The sequence below is a fragment of the Leguminivora glycinivorella genome, chromosome 14, assembly GCF_023078275.1.
Source record: "Leguminivora glycinivorella isolate SPB_JAAS2020 chromosome 14, LegGlyc_1.1, whole genome shotgun sequence".
Taxonomy (NCBI): domain Eukaryota; kingdom Metazoa; phylum Arthropoda; class Insecta; order Lepidoptera; family Tortricidae; genus Leguminivora; species Leguminivora glycinivorella.
Genome location: NC_062984.1, coordinates 310,394 through 328,838, shown reverse-complemented (window position 1 = coordinate 328,838; position 18,445 = coordinate 310,394). Strand labels below are relative to the sequence as shown.

Genomic DNA, 18,445 nt, shown 5'->3' with positions numbered 1-18,445 from the left:
TATTGTACACCGTGACTACCGTGAGTTATTAGTGAGCGATAATAACTCGAAGATTTAATCCCAGGGTTCTAGCGCCTAATTAGATTACCTTCATTAATAAGGTAACACACACATACATATAATCACGCCTGTATTAAAGGGGTAGGCAGAGCACATGAACTACTAACTTTCAGTGCCACTCTTGGCAAAAAGGGGTTGAAAGAAATCCAAATTGTGACATTGCAGTGACAGGTAATAAGGTAACATGAAGTACAAAACTCTTTAATTTAATATATTATTTACATACAGGTCACCCAATCATGGATATCTGCAAAACCATAGGAGTTATGTATGTGGATTATGATGATAATATAACTGTGCCAATTGATTTTTAATTTGGTCCAGGCTGATTCTTATGTGGTGTGTAGCCAATTGATATGTTTTCCGTGTACTTAATAGCTTTTTCTTTTAATTCAGTAGGTAGGTATGTATACCCATTTATTTACAATGATTTTTACCCGTGTGGTGACGGGTTAAGAATTTCACCGCCCTCTTTCATCCCGTGGGTGTCGTAGAAGTCGACTGTGGGATATGGGTTTGTGGCGTAGGCAAGAGGCAGACTGCAATTTTTTTTTTTTTATGGGATAGGAGGCAAACGAGCAGACAGGTCGCCTGATGGTAAGCGATCACCGCCGCCCATGGACACCCGAAACACCAGAGGTGTTGGAGGTGCGTTGCCGGCCTTTAAGATGGGTGTACGCTCTTTTCTTGAAGATTTGAAGGTCGTATCGGTCCGGAAATACCGCAGGCGACAATTCATTCCACAGTTTAGCTGTGCGGGGCAGGAAGTTTCTGGAGAAACGCATAGTTGAGGACTGCCAGCCATCTAGATGATGACGATGGAAATGTTGTCGCGTAGGGCGATGGCGGAAAGAAGCAATGTTGCATGGCAATGTCAACATTTCTTGTTTTTAAACCCCTTATTGGTGGCACTGAAACTTGAGTAAGTAGTTTCATGTGCTCTGCCTGACCCTTTATGGGAATACCAGGCGTGATTATATTATGTATATACAATTATTTTGTACAGTATTTTTTGTAATGAAACTGATAAATCAGCTTGCTGAAACTTGTTTCTCGCCAACCTAAATGCTTCCACTTCTGCCCGTGCAGATATGTGGAGCGTTATTGCCTTGTTTTCGCACTAGTGCCATAAATAGCCGCGTTAAACAGCCTAACAATAACATTCGCTATTTATGACCATACAAATTATGCTAGCCCGCTGGGTCACGAGGCGACTATGTGATCTGTATAGAACTTGGACGTTAAAACGTTACAGTACTTTTTTTCTTAAAATGTGGGTGACAGTTAGGTGTGATTCACGAAACGATATAAAAGGTTTTTATTTTTATTTTTGATCAGCAGAAACGTCTGCATTCGATGCCACTAGGCTGCACTTTAAGTAGGCAACTTAGGGAAGGTAGTAATTTTCCACTTTTAAATTTATTCTAAACCTAGTGTAGTATAGTGTATAATGTGTACATCTGCAACAGGAGTGGGGGTAGTGTAGTGTACACCTGAGGAGTGGGGGTCGCTGACTGTATAGATTGTGCCGCCGAGGTTTTGCCGAGAGTGGTTTTATGGTGTTCTAGTTATTGTGTATTTTACACCTAGTAACATTTATAGATGTTGTCAGATTGGGGTGCAGGCCAGAAGATAGCGGGGAGATTGGGACGCAATCTACACAAAATTGTGAGTAAATGTCAATGAGAGGATCGGGTAGACAAAAAGACCAAACGCCATTGCAAAGTGCAAATAACAGTGTAATAATAATTACTAAATTTAATTGTACTTTCCTTGTTTCTTTTATACAAATTTCACGTAACCTCTTTTACTTAATTGTTTTATTTAAGATGTTAAAAGTAAAACTTACAGAAGTATTGTATTAAATTGCACATTGGGTATGGATAATACGTATTGGATGCTCTGCTCTTCTAACTGCCTCATTTTTTCCTGCTTTCTTCTGAGGAAACAGAATTGTCGCTGATCTCGGAACTCGAACTGCGGATGTCTTTCTTTGTCTGGAAAAATATTATGTAGGTATTAAACAATTAACTAAATAAACCTTTAACTTCGTTACTTGAGAGCGATTGAAAAAATGCACAATTATTCAATAAAAATAGTATGACAAAGAAACTATAACGTCAAAGAGTTCATCAAAAAATCTCGACATTATATGCTGCGTTTGCGAGTAACCAAAATTGTTTATATTTGCATAAGTTTGTTAACTTTCGACTGAGAAGATTGATGGAGATAAGAGGACACGAGAGTGGAGAAGAGATTGGTTGTTTTTTTTAAATGATATGACAAGCAGACGAGCCACCTGATGGGAAGCAGTCATCGGTGCTCACGGAAATAAGCAAACATCAGGGGAGCCACTTATGCGTGGCCGACCTTTGAGACCCCTAAACACCAGTCCAGTTACTTGAAGATGTTTTTCTTTCAAACAAGTCTCCTCTAATATCGACCCATCTCCTTTAAGGAGCAGCTTTTCTCACCTCTCCAAACATGGCTGCCCTGTAAGCGACCTGCAGAATCAGCCACGTCCAGTACAGGTTCAGGGCCAGTAGCAGGAGGAGCAGGGATAGCAATATATACGCCATGGGGAAACCGCGCACGTATAGCTGCCCGCGGGTTGGTATGCTGAAAGTATAAGGTAATGCCTGTACTATATGGATGTATCGTGAACTACTCGTATTTTTGTCGTAAAATATCATTCAAAATAAAGTAACATGGTGAGGTAAATATTTCACGTAATAACTCATTCAAACATTTCAAAATTTAAAAATCCTGGTATGTAGCTCTAGTTTCCTAGAATAACGATGCCGTCGTCATATAGCAGCCGTCTCTACGAGTACTATGATAGTACAAAGTATGGATAATCCTATCCTAGGAAACCAGAGTATGTATAATTATGTAACTGCATTTTTTTTTCTAAATAAGAATATTACAGCGGGCGTAGCACACTAGTTGGATAAACTTTATCGTATCGGTGCGTCCCTATCACACTTACAAGTAGTGTGAAAAGGACCGCCTGATGTTATATCGTTTATCACGCGACCCTGCTTGCCTGCCAGCTTCAATCACCCGGGAACAAAAAAATATCAAACTCAAAAAGAAAAATGTAACTACAATAAAAATACTCAAGAAGTTATAACTGCTCACCTCCATATAATGTAGGGATAGAAGGTAATCCTAGTCAGGATCCACACCGAGGTGAAAACAACGAACATGCAGATGCTCGTCTTCTCGTAATTGGCGTACCGGATCGTCTTTGTGGCCTGTAACAGAGTGCCACTGTCATTACCCGACTGATTGTATATCGGTAAGATCGTAGTTGTTCTGACCAGCGACGTCCAGTGGCCCGTCGTCCGCGGCGTCTGTATGGCTATGTTTGAATTGTTTGATAATGTTTTGGAGTGGTCGTTTTCACCCGTCGCACGATGCCCTCGGCGAGCGAGAGAAACGGGCCGCTCGAAAAGCGGCCAAGTAAAAGTGGGACTGCACTGCCCATGTCTGTCGCATGCCGAATGACCTATGGGCCAAGATAGGCACTGAGTGGAAGCCCCATAAGTCAAACCGAGGATCCGGAAAACCTCGTTGGCGATGCCGATGGCGGGATAACTTGGACTCCTTTTCGACAAACTAGTCAGTTGTTGCTCAAGACCAGGAAGAATGGAAGACGATCTAGTCCAATGTGCGTTACGTTAGGTAAATAGTAAAGTGGCTGTATGCAATCATTGATTTGATGATGATGCGTTAAGCATTAAAGTCGCTCTGTTAATATATATTTAAAAAAAAAACTATAGGTACCTCTAGTAACATTTCCGAGCTATCCCCAACAAGTAGAACCAGCGAACCAGTCCGATGAGCGTTGCACACCCAGCTCAGGTACAGCAGCAGCAGTGAGGTGGCGTGGTGCGTCACCATCTGCCGGTGGTCCTTGCGTCGCACGTCGAACTGGAGCGAGAACTAGTCCATGGGCCAGCTGGTCCAATTTTGCCAAACGGTATAATTTGGGGGTACTAAGTTTCCTTTTTACAGCAGTTAGGTAGACTTATAAGGATGTTAAAAAACCATGATTGCCATCTCAAAATGGTAGCTAAACAAAATGGCCGCCAATCAAAGATGGCGGATATTGAGTTTTAAAAAATCGACCATAACTCCAGAAGTATTGGGCCGATTTCATTTTTATTTTTTTTAAACGAAAGCTCTTTTTGTGTACCTAAATACTTGTCATATTCATTGTTTCGCTAAATTCAACCATTGGTTAGTAATTAACGAAAAATGTAAAAAAAATCTCTTTTTTTCTAAGACTTTTTGTCAAAAATCATGTTTCTACAAAATACCTTGCATATTCTAATAAATATTTAAATGCAGAAAAATAGTGCCATTAATCACCTTTAATTTGATGTATAAAAGATACAGATTTAATTTACAAAACCACATAGAGGCTTAAATTTAAAGCTGCCTTCGTTGAAATTCACCGTTGTGCATACAGTACTAAAAGCTTCAGGTTGGAGTGAATACAGTACTAAAAGATGTGTGCAGTTGGGGTGCATACAGTACTAAAAGATGTTATAGGTACAAATATACTGTTTTTAGTTTATTTTAGCAATTGTACAATTAGAATAATAGTTTTGAACATGATAGTATCCATGAGTTTGAGTTATTCAAGAGTACTAGGATAAAATTTGTTTAGATACCATAAAATATGTGCAACACACCTCAATGATGAAAATTAAGTATTTAAGTGTACTAGGTATATGACTAACATGACTGTGTCGAGACTGTCAAGATAGAACCATTAACCTTTTGACCGCCACGGACGGCCACGGTGGTCACTGGAAATTCTTGCCAAGGACGCCAACGATACGGACATACGGACGGATAATTTCGCTCATATATTCGCGAATTCGCAATGCAATTCTGTTGCGATTCTGCCTGGGAGACGGAATACTCCGTCATCATCTTGCGTTTAAGGGTTAAGATCGTATTCCGGATTGAAAATCGTTCCGCATTCAAGGACTCTCAGATTTGAAAAAAAAAACCTACGCACAAGCGGGTTAGTGAAGAGCACCCCCAGAATTCGGGCAAACTTTAGAAATGTTCTTTAGTACAGCATTCCTCACCTATATTTCATTCCTTACAGCATTCATTCCTTACCTATATTTTACCGATTACTAAACAACGAAGCCGTGAAATACCGGATGGACAAACTTTGAGACATTTATCACCGCTTAAAGTAGAGCCAAATATTATTAACATGACTGTATTTTTGGTCATTACCGAACGAAAAACGTTAGAAGACGTTAATAACAGACGTTTTAATTACCCACGTGAGTTGAATTTTCATAAAAGGTGTACCAAAATGCGAATGTTTCTATGCAACCTGCTATTGAATCAGAAGAAAAGTTAGCACCCGTATCGACGAATCTTAATTAGTAGAGAGGAACTCCGGGGTTATGCAATCTGGCCAAGTTTTTAAACAGTAAGGCATTTATAAAAGCCTCAATAGGGATGATAGATGTATGAATGTATGCCTCAATTATCTTCGATATGCGGATAACATCAAAGAAGCACATGTTCCCCGTCAGATGCTGGAGGAACTGTATGCCGTCGGTGAGTGTTGGGTTAAAGTAGTTAAACATGTCAACGTACAAATTGAATGTTACGGCAAGGACAGGCTTATCCAAAGCTCCATATTTCAGCCTTTATAACAAGTAACAGAGGACAAGTTATCCGGAACAACAAATAAAGCTTGGGTTAAGGAATGCCATAAACGACTAACGGAGGTAAGTCATAATAACAAAATCATCCTTCAATGGACCAAAGGACAAAGTGGATCTCGAGATGATGATGCGGCCTACGAGCTGGCCGTCTGGCTACTAGCTGGGGTCGACTACCGATTCTCCCGAAGCCCTTCAGCAAGGTATGCTCAATAGGAAACTATACACAGCACACTGGCAAAACCAGATCAAATGCTGCAGTCAAACAAGCCGAGCCTAGCATCAATGGAAAACTCACAAAGACGCTCCTTCAACTAGGGAAAGTTATTTAACAAACATGTTTTCATAACAGATGCTATGAACATTCTCCTGTGACGAGGGTGCCTCTCACCTGGTGATGGAGTGAGCAGAGTGGCTCCATACAGGAAAAAAACATCTCGGATCTCCGAGAGACCTCTCCAAAGTTCTCCTACTCAGCATTAAAGATCTAATAGGATTTCTCGAGGAGATAAGCTGGCAGGACTAGCTAAATCCCCCACATCACGCAAAATAGGCACAAAACGTCGGGTTGTGGCGAACCATAACACAATACAGAGACTTGGGTCGGCCTCGCTGCCGGCGGAGATCACATGGAGGACTTGGATGCTTTTTGTAGGCTAAAGGACGTATTAAGGGCAAGGATACCAGTCACTGAAGACCAACATGTTTGATCAGAGTGTAACTGGGTACTTCCCACCGTGACATAAGCTTGCGAGACGTGGACACTAACAATGTACTAAATGAAGAGGATAAAAGTTGTATATAGAGCACAACACGTTCGGTATGTCTTTCTACGATGGAAGCGAAATGAGATGATGCTGATGCGGCGACGGGCCAGAGTTATAGAGATCGCATTGCTACTCTAAAATGGGCTTGGGCCGAGCCAGGGCACGTAAGTCGTTATTGAAGGTGGAATATGCGTGTATTGTTTTGGAAGCATCGCTCAGAAACAAGACCTGCTATAAAAGTTCGAAAAATTAGGAGAAAATTAATCTGTTACCTGTGATTGTCTTGAAGGCTTGATATTGGTGATATTGGCTCTACAATCTACATTAGCGGTAATAAGTAATATATTTCTATGCGTAAATTAAGGTTTATTCGGTAGGTACCTATATCTAGTTGTTTAGTAGTCAGATACTTCATAGATATGCCTTATTAATGCATTATAGTGCATTTCTCAAGACTATTTTTCTTTTGGGGTGTATTCTTCACCTTTTGTATGCAAGGATTATTTTAACTAAATATAAGTTTTCTCGAATACGGATCAGAGTTTCTGCATTCGAGGATTAACCTTTTAAACGCCAAATAGTGAAAAAGAATATGTCGTGCCCCGGACACCAGACAGACGTGGATCGCGATTATTTGAGCAAAATTAGGCGTTAAAAAGGCCCGCATGGGTCCCCAATGTAATTGGCAAAACTGATGGCCGTGGTTGGCGTCCTTAGGAAGCATTTCCAGCGACGGCCATATCCGCCCATGGTTGTCAAAAGGTTAATGTGATGATATAGGACCTCAACTATGTCTAGTTTATTTATTTTGTATTATCTCGGTTGATTGGCGCTGCATCACTAAAGAAATTTTATACAAATAATCAAACTGTACTTTACCTATGACATATTTTATTATATTCTTAAAGCTAATGGATTTCGGATACTATCATGTTCAGTTCTTTTCTTAATTTGTAAGTACAATTGCAGAAATATACTAAAAACAGCATAATAGTAATCTACAACTTCGACCTGAAGCTTTTAGTGCTGTATCAGCTGTATGCACAACGGTGAATTTCAACGAAGACAGAATTAAAATTAAGCCTCTATGTGTTTGTGTAAATTAAGTCTGTATCTTTTATACATCAAATTAAAGGTGATTAATGGAACTATTTTTCTGCATTTAAATAATTATTAGAATATGCAACGTATTTTGTAGAAACATGATTTTTGACAAAAAGTCTTAGAAAAAAAGATATTTTTTTTACATTTTTCGTTAATTACTAACTAATGGTTGAATTTATCGAAACAATGTATATAACGAGTATTTGAGTACACAAAAAGACCTTTCGTTTAAAAGAAACAAAAATGAAATCGGACCAATACTTCTGGAGTTATGGTCGATTTTTTAAAACTCAATATCCGCCATCTTGGATTGGCGGCCGTTTTGTTTAGCTACCATTTTGAGATGGCAATCATGGTTTTTTAACATCCTTATAAGCCTACCTAACTGCTGTAAAAAGGAAACTTAGTACCCCCAAATTATACCGACTTCTTCACTGGCCCATGGACTAAACGTCTGGGACCAGTTGAAGGCGAACGCACTCATATAGTACCACCACATGTCGTTCGATATGCCCTGGAAGGTAATTTATTTGTTCAAATTCAAACATGACTCGCTTTTCTCTTATCTAACCTAATAACTTAAATGAGAAATTCTTGTATATTTCATTATTTATTGCGAAAAATCGCTCCAGCTCAATCATAGGTAGGTACCGGGAGACGTGAATGTTAGAGTTTAAAATAAAACTCCGAACGAAGTTCATTCGCCCAGGTACTTGTCGATTTCTAAAATGTGAGAGAAGCATTCGTATACCTCTATAGACATGTCAGTATGACTGTGATAATCATCATTGCGGCATCACCGCAGCATCTTTGCGGATGATGGTTGCAGTGACTAAGGAGGCATCTTCAGGAGACACTCTCTGTATATCTAACATCGACTGTGATGGTTGTAAGTCAATAGCCGATCGGCATTTTTTACCGCATCGATCACAAATATTCCTTGACTCCTCGGGCGGCCCAGCAGACGCCCCAGATGAAAATTCGGCTTCTTATCGTGATGTTCCCGAAGGACTAAATCATAAGATTCTTTTATAAATGACAAGCATGTTTCAGAGCTGGTGGTGCACCTGACAGTTTACCCTTTATCGACATAAACTTCGTAACATACTTCTTTTGAATCAAATGGAAAATTAAACATAGGTATTGGCCTTGACATACTTAATAAATTATTGAACTCTAGAAATAAAATAAATGTATATTTTAAGAGTACCTAGTACATCACAAACGTCGATGAACTGGATTTTTTTTCGGTATTAAAGGTGAATAAGGTCATTTAGGTAAGTAATACTATTTATTTTATTTACAAAACAAAGCATCTACAACTTTAGATAGGGCAATGACTGAGTTTAATTCTGAGTCATCTTGACGCACGACTTTTAGTAGATGTAGCAGCGAACCTACGTTCATGATGTTTCGTAATAATTCCTTTAGAAATATTAGGGATCATACTTAACAACATTAATAACAGAATAAAAAAATCCGGAATGAGGTTAGTGATAAAGTAACGTGGAAAAAAAATATTGGGAAAACTGACTGATCACAACACAGAACAACACTAACGTAGATTCTGACGATGATCATGTCTCTAAAGTATTTTTTTTTTCACTAATACACCTTCTAATATAAAAATAATTTTTAAGAAAAAAAAACCGCCGCCTTTGGGGTTCTGGTAAAAGCTACTTGCGAATTGGATTATGTAGAAATGTGTAGGTATTTTTTTAAACTGCTTTTAATGCTTTAATTATTTGATGGCAACAAAAATCAATATACGTATTTAAGGTTTGAGGAGTTTCCTGAATTCCTCATGAATCCGATTATAAAAAATCGAAGCTTGACAAAATTTGACTAGAAAACTCATATGCTTAACAAACATAACTAAATAAATGTTACTGTTCTGAACTGTTCAGTTCCACTGCACCAAATGTCACTGTTCCGTACGTAAATGCATGCTGTTCTTAGAAAAATACCAAAGTCACTATACGTGTGCCGTTCAGATTTGAGGAGTTCCGTTCTGACCATCATCAGGAGTTCCACTGCACCAAATGTCACTGTTCTGGACGTAAGGGCATGCTGTTCTTATAAAAATACCAAAGTCCCTATAAGCGTGCCGTTCAGATTTGAGAAGTTCCGTTCTGACCATCATCAGCAGTTCCACTGCACCAAATGTCACTGTTCCGTACGTAAATGCATGCTGTTCCTTTAAAAATACAAAAATCACCATATGTATGCCTTTCAGATTTGAGAAGTTTCCTCGATTTGTCCAGGATCCCATCATCAGAACTGGGTTCTGAGAAAAATGGGACCAATCTATACATACGCATAGGCATAGGTATACTATCAATCAAAAAATTTTTTTCAAAATCATACATGCATACGCATAGGTATACTATCAATCAAAAAATTTTTTTCAAAATCGGTCCAGTAACGACGGAGATATCGAGGAACAAACATTAAAAAAAAATACAGACGAATTGAGAACCCCTTCTTTTGAGATTTGAGGCGGCGGTTAAAAAAACTTACTTGATGTGGGTACCCAATGAAGCAGTGGTCTACATCCCACAGCCACGGCTTGCCCCACAGCACAAACAGCCCCAGCACCAGGTTGTACAGCAGGAAGGCGGTCCGCCACGCACTTTCACAGAACTTGACGAGCGTGGGCGGCTTGTCCTGCAGGCGACGGTGGCGCCACCAGCGCTCGATCTGGCGCTGCGACAAGTCTAGTTGCTTTGATAGGGCGACTATCTGAAATTATAAGGATTACATTTGCGAGCCAAGCTTCATGTCGTTTGCACGCATGATTGTGTTGTACTGTACACATAGTGGTTGCGAGAGCGGTCTTATGCCCGATCTGATATGTCAGCAATTCAGCATACCCGATCATTCTCAGTGTTGCTACACGTTGCTAAGGACACGAAAATTCTGTCTAATCATTCTCAATCACGAAGGAACAGAGAAAAAAACTAAAATAAATGACAACGGCAATTAAATGGAAAAACCGAAAGCTCAGCTAGCTGTATGCCCTACACCACTCTATTCATATCCTTATTTATTGTCAAATTATCTGCATCCATAATCCACAGTAAGAATTGGAAAGACACTACATTGTTACGAAATCATTAGGTATAATAGGATTACTGCTGTCTATTTAATGTCGCCATAGGTACATCATCATCCTCCATGCGTTATCCCGGCATTTGCCACGGCTCATAGGAGCCTGGGGTCCGCTTTGACAACTAATACCAAGATTTGGCGTAGGCACAAGTTTTTACGAAAGCGACTGCCATCTGACCTTCCAACCCGAAGAGTAAACTAGACCTTATTGGAATTAGTCCGGTTTCCTCGCGATGTTTTCAATGTCGCCATACATCACGAAAAATAAATCCCAACAGCTTTAAATAATTTAACTAATTTGTAATCTAATCCGAAATTCGGACAAACGCAGCCCACCGGCGGTTTGTAGCTTTATTACCTTTCTGGAATCGAGACCGGCACCGGCCTGATACGCGGCTTCCAGCTTGTGGTTGGGATATGCCTTCTTTCTAGTGTGCTTTATGCCCAGTGACTTCCCGAGTGGCACGAATATGCATCTGAAACAAGATACGTACAAACAATACGCACAAACGAAAACACAAAAGTCTTTGTTCAAAAAATGTAGATACATTTCATGCAATAAGGGATGGAGCCGCGCGGTAAACAGAATAGTGCTCGTGTTGGGACGCCCTTTCCTAGGTTTGTAAGTATTATAGTAGGTAGGTAAGGTAGGTAGGTACATTGTTTATTTTTCTCACGAGAAAAGAAAAGAAAATCGCTACAACAAATATACTTATTACAAACTTGAATCAAATATGTGATATAGGAAAAGGAGGCGGCGGGACGAATTGGACGCGTGTTATTTTTGGGAAAAGTACAAGTTTAAACAAAATCTAAAGCGGCAGGGAGCTCTTTGCCGAGCAATGGAAAACTACATTATTAGGCTGATAAAAATATTCACAAAACGGAGTACTTACCTACCTACAATAAACATACAAAAAACACACCACTTACAGGTTTTCATTATAAGTAAGTAATAGCTGCGGAGTTCGTTATTTGCTACATGTATTGTTTTTATTCCTTATAAATTGGTCCAAAAAAAGTACTTACTTATGTAAGACGAAGCGCAGCGCCATAAGCAGCAAGGCCATCGGGATTGAAAGCCAAGCATCCCAGTGGTCAGTGTAGGTAACTTCCTTGTCCGGTCCAGGGTTCACATCTGCCCACGTAGTGTTCGGCGGCAACCACACGGCCTCGTCCCAAAACACGTCCAAGACCGACCGAAGCATCTTGGATTATGGAAAAACCCTTTTAATTTTAGAGATTGCAGGACCAAGAGTGATGGTCAATGTACTCGTATCTACGTCATGGACTGGGTGTTTTGTAAACAAGTTTGAACACGGATATAGTGACTACCTAGGTGTCTATAGCTCCAAATCAGGTCACCTTGGTCACAAGTAGCTGGTGGCGCAGCGGAGTTTTGGATGGGGGAAATTTTATCTTGGACCAAAGTGGTCGCAATTCCCCTGCTCATTGGACGTATATAACTGGAATAAGTATTTGTGCCTCTTGAGGAATCCCTTGAACTTGAATGAAATATTTTGGCGTTATCATAAAAATAGAACATGGATTCTGCAAATAAGTATAAAGGTTCTGACGTGAGTGTTTTTATTTATTTCTTATTTCTTGGTGGCAAATAACCTAGTCAAGGACGTGATACTTAAGTTTTAAATACAGAGAGACTTTGTTGAAAAAAAGAACCTAAGTAAACACTAAACATATTAGATGTATATGAATGGGGAAGTGTGTATGTGTCTATTTGTCCGTATTTCACGGCAAAATGGAGCGACAATAGACGTATTTTTCTTAAGTGGAGATAGTTGAAGAGAGGCTAATTTTAACCCCCCACTTCCCGAAAATGGGGGTTGAACGTTTGTATGGAGCATCCCGCAATTTTCAAATATAAAGCGAGCGAAGCCGCGGGCAAAAGCGAGTTTGTTTGATAATCAAAACTGTCCTGAAGATATTTATGATGCAAAAAATTTGGTAGGTACATAAAGTAGGAGAACTTTTTGCACCGTTTTAGAAAGTTCTAGGATTAAAACAGCAACTCCACTGACCTTGCATGTCCAAAACTTAGTAGATATTTATAAATATGCAAATAGGCGGGAAAGATTTTGCATAATTGATTATGTTTATTTAAAGTCACACACAGGTCGAACGCGATTAATTAACATTATTTTTACCTTTTTGTGTCGTGCGGTGGGAAATAAACAATAACTAAAAGCGGGTAGATTATATTTATTTGTCTACCCCGAACATTTATATAAATTAATATCGGGTAGTTTTGTGTTGTTTACATCTCCGGTGACACTTTGCTGGGACGTCAGTCTTCCGCGACCACGGCCAGTGCAACCTGGCCGAAACGTTGGGAAAAAAGGTAAAAATAATGTTAATTAATCGCGTTCGACCTGTGTGTGACTTTAAATATGTGTACAAAGCGCGAGAACTTAAAGTGTTATATTGATTATGTTGCCAATTTATTCTATTTAATTTATTTTACGTATATTTAAGTGAAATAAAGTAGTCAATGAACGTAAATTATATCTGTGCCTATATAATTTTTTCGTAAGGATTAATTTTATGGCCCTTTTGCATTGCGCCGTAGCCTGTTGTTTAATTCTATAATTACACTTTTTTAACTGAGTAAAGAGTTACGGGAATAAATTATTTATCAATTACAGGGCTCACCGCATCGCTCGTCGCCTATTCTTCCCCTGGACTGGACGAAGTTTGACAAAGAGCTGCGGTTTGAGCGATGTCCGATACTGAACCTGGTGCTCATGCAGTTTGGGATGTACAGCGTCATGTTTCTGAGCTTCCTGAGTCGGTGGTTATTTCCGCACAAGGCCATGAAAGAGAGGAACAGAGAGGTATGTTATGAAGACTCTAAAATTTTGTTACAAAGTTTTTTTAGTTGCGTTATTCATGTTCATAAAAAATTTGAAAGTTCTAATTTGCTGTAGTTCAATTTAGTAGATTGATGGTTGACTATTTCATTCTCAGGTTTTGGTTAAAATAATAAAGTTGTCAACTACCATCTACCAATTTATTTATACCGGGTGTCCCAAAATGAAAAGGGCCGGTGATACGACATCTCATTATACAAGCTATCACATTAAGCGAATTCGACCTTAGTGAAAATAAATGACATCGAGATTTTGGCGTTGGTCCATATGTCCTATGTCCCCTCTGTACCTAAACAGTCGCTATTTATTGTTTGAAGTTTGAATTAAAACGTCCTTAGGGCTACGCCCCGTTGTACAGTCGGCTCGAGGAGTTCTTCTCCCACTACGTGTACCGTCGCGGCCGCCACTGCTACAACAGCCCCGTGTGCTCCGCCCCCAACGCCGACATCACGCTCATGGAGCGGGTCAGCGACGACTATAATTGGACCTTTAGGTAAGTAAGACGTTTGAAGGGCTTGCTTCAAAAAAATCTTTTAAAAAATTTTTGCCAAGAGGTGTTCATATTTAATTCTGGAGTGGACGACATTCGAAAATTGTGGGTCACTTTTGGATAAAACCAGTCCAGGATCAGGACAAGTGGTGGAATGGAAGAGAGGTTTATGATTAGCAGTGGGCGATAATGATAGTCCTTTCTTCCACTATCTTTCGTACTTTTAAATAGTATTTAAATAGTATTTAATAGTATTTATTTCTATGTACCATATGATTTTTCTTTATTAAAAAGCTAAATAGAGAGTCCTGTGAGAGAGTCTTATCTTGGGGCTATCCCACTTCAATCAACTTCAACTATGAAGATTTCAATTTAAAAATTAGAAAAAAATACAGACATTTAAGAGATTGGTAAGTCGGTGGTGGTATATCGGTTTATTTCCACATGATAAGTAGGTATCTGAATGTTTTGTTGAAGGTTTACAGGCCGGCAGCTGAAGTGCGTGAACCTGGGCTCGTACAACTACCTGGGCTACCGCGGAGGGCGTGGCAAGGTGGAGGCGGCCGCGCGGCGCTACGGCCTGGCTCTCCACTCCTCGCGCGCGGAGCTGGGCACCACTCCGCTGCATGTGGAGTTTGAACACGAGCTCGCCGACTTCCTTGGCGTTGAGGTTAGTTGATAATTGCAGAAATGTTTCCTTAACACCTTACAAGACGGAGTAGTGTCTTTAGTCACAATAGAAAGAACAACGGGATTACGCCTATATGCGTTTAGTGTCCAGCTGTCCACCAAGGTGTTAAGCTTATTAAGGTATAAGAGAGAAACGAATGCCAGTCTTTTCATAATCATGAACATCATTATAGTAGTCTTCTGGATAGATCTTAGAGGACGTCTTTTCACTCTTGTCGATGTCGAATTTAGAAGTTATGCTGCGCTTTTGGATGTTCTCTTTGAGGCTAATCCAAAAACTCATCTAGCCCAACGTCTCAAATTTTTTGCTATTTTTCCGTAGGCAGCGATGGTGGTAGGCAACGGGTTCTCGGCTAACACGTTGACGCTGCCAGGGCTACTGAGCCCCAACACGCTGGTGCTGAGCGACGCCAAGATCCATGCCAGCCAGCGACTTGGCTTGCGTGTGGCGCGCAGCTCTGTGCGAGTGTTTCAACATAATGACATGCGGCACCTGGAGGAGCTGGCTCGGCGAGCTCGCGCCGAGGGGTGCTGGGACAATATTGTTGTCGTAAGTTACGCTTCTTCTTCTTCTTCTTTATGTTCCATCTCCGTCCAGGAGGTTGGCGGTCATGTCCATATGTCTCTCTATTTTCAGTCATACGAATTGGTTTGTCTATGATCTTCAGTTTTGACCAGTATTTTATATTCTTAGTCCATGATATGCGCATTCTACCACGGCTAAGTTACGCTAGGAAGTCACTCGGTGTCATGGGCGTAAAGATTTATAACACACTTCCGAAAGAGGTCATTGACTCACCTAGTGAGGCTATATTTGAAAATAAACTTAAAAAAATGTTGATTACATCTGCTTATTACACAATAAACGAATTTATATTAAGAACTACTAGGATGTCAAACTAAAATGAATTCTCTTTAACATAAATGTTGCAAAATAAAAAAACTCTGTAACGACTGTAACTATAAACTAACTCATTAACTTAACTATAAGATAAAAAGATGTACCTAACTCACTAATTGGGCCTAGCAATATACTAGTCTGTTTAGTTAATAAGAATTATTTATTATTGGAGTGACATGTAAAATTACTTATAATTTTATCAATAAAAATCTCATTTCTCATTTCTCAGGATATCTATGTAATTATGGATGAGATGAAACGATTTGTTCCATTAAAGATTCTGCTGTAAGTTTTGCTATAAGTATATCTGTCAATCAATGACGTTACAATTATATTCCGTTACATTCTTTAGACATAGACTAACTTCTCCCATTAACAGATGATGGAAGGCGTATACAGCATGGAGGGTTCCGTGGGGTCCCTCCCAGCAGCCATCGCGCTGAAGAAGCAGCTCGGCCTCCACATCTACATCGACGAGGCGCACAGCATCGGGCTGGGGCCGCGAGGCCGCGGGGTCACTGACCTGTGCGGCGAGAGTGTCAGAGACGTCGACGTTCTCATGGGCAGCTTTAGTAAGAGCTTTCCTGGCATGGGAGGCTACATAGCTGGTATGTAGTATTTATCCAAATTAGAGAGAGATTACAGACTTTCACTGAAGTCTACCTATTTAAAAATTTCATCACATGGTAGTACTCATACAAGTTCCTAACAATCACGGTTGAAATATTGGCTTTGTCTTTCACATTTGTTGTTGCTGTCCACTGTCTTTAAATTTTCCGGCTCACTCTCGAAATTAGATGCATTCATTTTACTGCGAGGACTTGAGTTCTTGAGAACATCAATAAACTTTCTAATTTTTATTTATATTCAGCCTCATGATCTGGTCAAACGCAGTATAAATTGTATTCAAAACACCTTCTCAGGGAGCGCTGCGCTGGTGAACCGCGTGCGCTTGCACGGGCACGCGCATGCGTACGCGCAGAGCATGCCGCCGCCCGTCGCCGCGCAAATGCTCTGTGCGCTGCGCGACCTGTGCGCGCCGGCCGGCCAGGCGCGAGCAACGACTCTAAGGGACAACACGCGCTACTTCCGCGAACGGTCAGTCTTCTCACCCTCGGTGATTGTTGGCTATGATTCTAGACAACTTGGACAATCGTAAGCGTAATTACATGAACACCAATTTAACTAGGACCCTATGATTTTGGAGCATTATGGAAACATATAATACACTGTTAAGAAACAGCTGTTGTAGTTCATCATTTTCGCGTGCGCATCAGTTCCTTCCTCCCAGCGACATGAAAGCGTGAATGATAATTTCACACATTAATTTGGTCTCAGATGAGATGGTGATAAAAGTTTGGTGTGACATTGGCCTCACTGTCTATGGCTGTCTATGATCTTCTAACATTACAGGTTACGTGCGATGGACGTGGTGGTATACGGGCACCCGCAGTCGCCAGTGGTGCCAATGATGGTGTACTCGCTGACAAAGATGGCGGTGTGTGTGGAACGGCTCTTGACAGCCGGTGTGGCGGCGGTGGGCGTCGGCTTTCCTGCTACGCCTCTGTACCTGGCACGAATGAGGTGCTGATCTTTACTTCATTACCTGATAATACTTTAAAAGTCTTGACCTTCGACACCAAAGAACCCCACCCTGCCCTATTTTGTGTCACTCCACATAAGGTTGGTGGACCACTCGGAGGGCGAACAGGTACTTCTTGTCGAATTCTAGATATTGTAGACCTAACGCAGGAGCAAGATACGAGTAGACTAGGTACTTACTTAATTCAAAATGTATTTCCTTCTGGATTGCAGGTTTTGCTTATCTGCAGCCCATACTCGCGAACATCTGGACAAAGCGCTGGCAGCCATAGAAGCAGTGGTTGAAGAGCTGGGCCTGCGATACTCGAGAGAGCCTATACGATCAACAACCAACCGGTTGACGTTCATTGATGTTTATGGTTGCCTTTGTGTCTGTATGCAGAAAGCTCGAAAACTACTGAGATTTTAATGTATTTTTTTTGTCAAGAATTTATGAAGATATAAGTTCAGGTGGCACTGAAATAGTTAGTTCCTAGTTTTGGGATAAGTACTTTTATAGTACCTAAGCTTTAAAGGCTCCATGTAATGTACTTGTAATATTAATCCTAGAGTGAAAAATATACAAGATACAACATACTCATACAAACTTCAACTACACTTGATAAACCTTCTTATCAAAGTCCAAAATAATATGGCATTGCTGCCGACTGTGACCGCAATACTGCTACAAACGTCGAATAAAATTTGATGTGCAGCAACATTATTTGATAACACTTACAACAACGTTGTCGACAAACAAAAACATATGTAGTACCTGCAGTAGGTATGCCACATTAAATTCAAGTGTTGCAATAGCATTCATTTTGTAGTCTAAATCCAAACATTACCTTAAGTTTCGCATGCGTCTATTATACAAGGTGCTCGCGAGGAACCCATATAACTTTAACGGCATATTCTTGGTCACATTTTAAGACTAAAATGTCATATAAACTTTTCTAGATTTCGTTAAAAAAAACATTTCCGTATTGTTACTCAGTAGAAAAGGTTTCTTAACGGCGCTGATGCGCAATTGTGGAGCATAGTCTCACACAGTAGTCATTGATAGATGTAGCTGGGACGCTATTGTACAACACCCTGCATTTTATGATTAAGTACTGAGACTTGGCACAGGTTGTTCCTTGGGTGGC

General features: G+C 40.3%; 2 protein-coding genes across 2 annotated transcripts; one reads left to right on the top strand and one right to left on the bottom strand.

The window, feature by feature from the left end:
- Window positions 1-1,799: 1,799 nt before the first annotated feature.
- On the bottom strand, window positions 1,800-11,975 carry LOC125233292 (ceramide synthase 6-like). The gene is made up of 8 exons (XM_048139252.1): window positions 11,777-11,975; window positions 11,106-11,223; window positions 10,157-10,378; window positions 8,088-8,150; window positions 3,850-4,008; window positions 3,202-3,317; window positions 2,535-2,679; window positions 1,800-2,057 (listed from the first exon to the last, which is right to left on the bottom strand). The coding sequence occupies exons 1-8, from the start codon at window positions 11,953-11,955 to the stop codon at window positions 1,980-1,982; spliced, it is 1,080 nt and encodes a 359-aa protein (XP_047995209.1). The 5' UTR covers window positions 11,956-11,975; the 3' UTR covers window positions 1,800-1,979.
- A 124-nt stretch (window positions 11,976-12,099) lies between these two features.
- Window positions 12,100-18,188, top strand: LOC125233291 (serine palmitoyltransferase 2-like). The gene is made up of 9 exons (XM_048139251.1): window positions 12,100-12,324; window positions 13,411-13,599; window positions 13,974-14,128; window positions 14,603-14,795; window positions 15,138-15,365; window positions 16,096-16,324; window positions 16,640-16,814; window positions 17,130-17,300; window positions 17,532-18,188. The coding sequence occupies exons 1-9, from the start codon at window positions 12,292-12,294 to the stop codon at window positions 17,725-17,727; spliced, it is 1,569 nt and encodes a 522-aa protein (XP_047995208.1). The 5' UTR covers window positions 12,100-12,291; the 3' UTR covers window positions 17,728-18,188.
- The last annotated feature ends 257 nt before the right edge of the window (window positions 18,189-18,445 follow it).

Coding starts and splice junctions, on each gene's coding strand:
- LOC125233291 (XM_048139251.1), top strand. CDS start 12,292: ATGGATTCTGCAAATAAGTATAAAGGTTCTGAC. Junction 16,325..16,639: donor CATGGGAGGCTACATAGCTG/GTATGTAGTATT, acceptor ACACCTTCTCAG/GGAGCGCTGCGCTGGTGAAC. Junction 16,815..17,129: donor ACGCGCTACTTCCGCGAACG/GTCAGTCTTCTC, acceptor CTAACATTACAG/GTTACGTGCGATGGACGTGG.
- LOC125233292 (XM_048139252.1), bottom strand. CDS start 11,955: ATGCTTCGGTCGGTCTTGGACGTGTTTTGGGACGAGGCCGTGTGGTTG. Junction 11,224..11,776: donor CTGCGCTTCGTCTTACATAA/GTAAGTACTTTT, acceptor ATCTTGTTTCAG/ATGCATATTCGTGCCACTCG. Junction 8,151..10,156: donor TCATTGGGTACCCACATCAA/GTAAGTTTTTTT, acceptor ATTACCTTCCAG/GGCATATCGAACGACATGTG.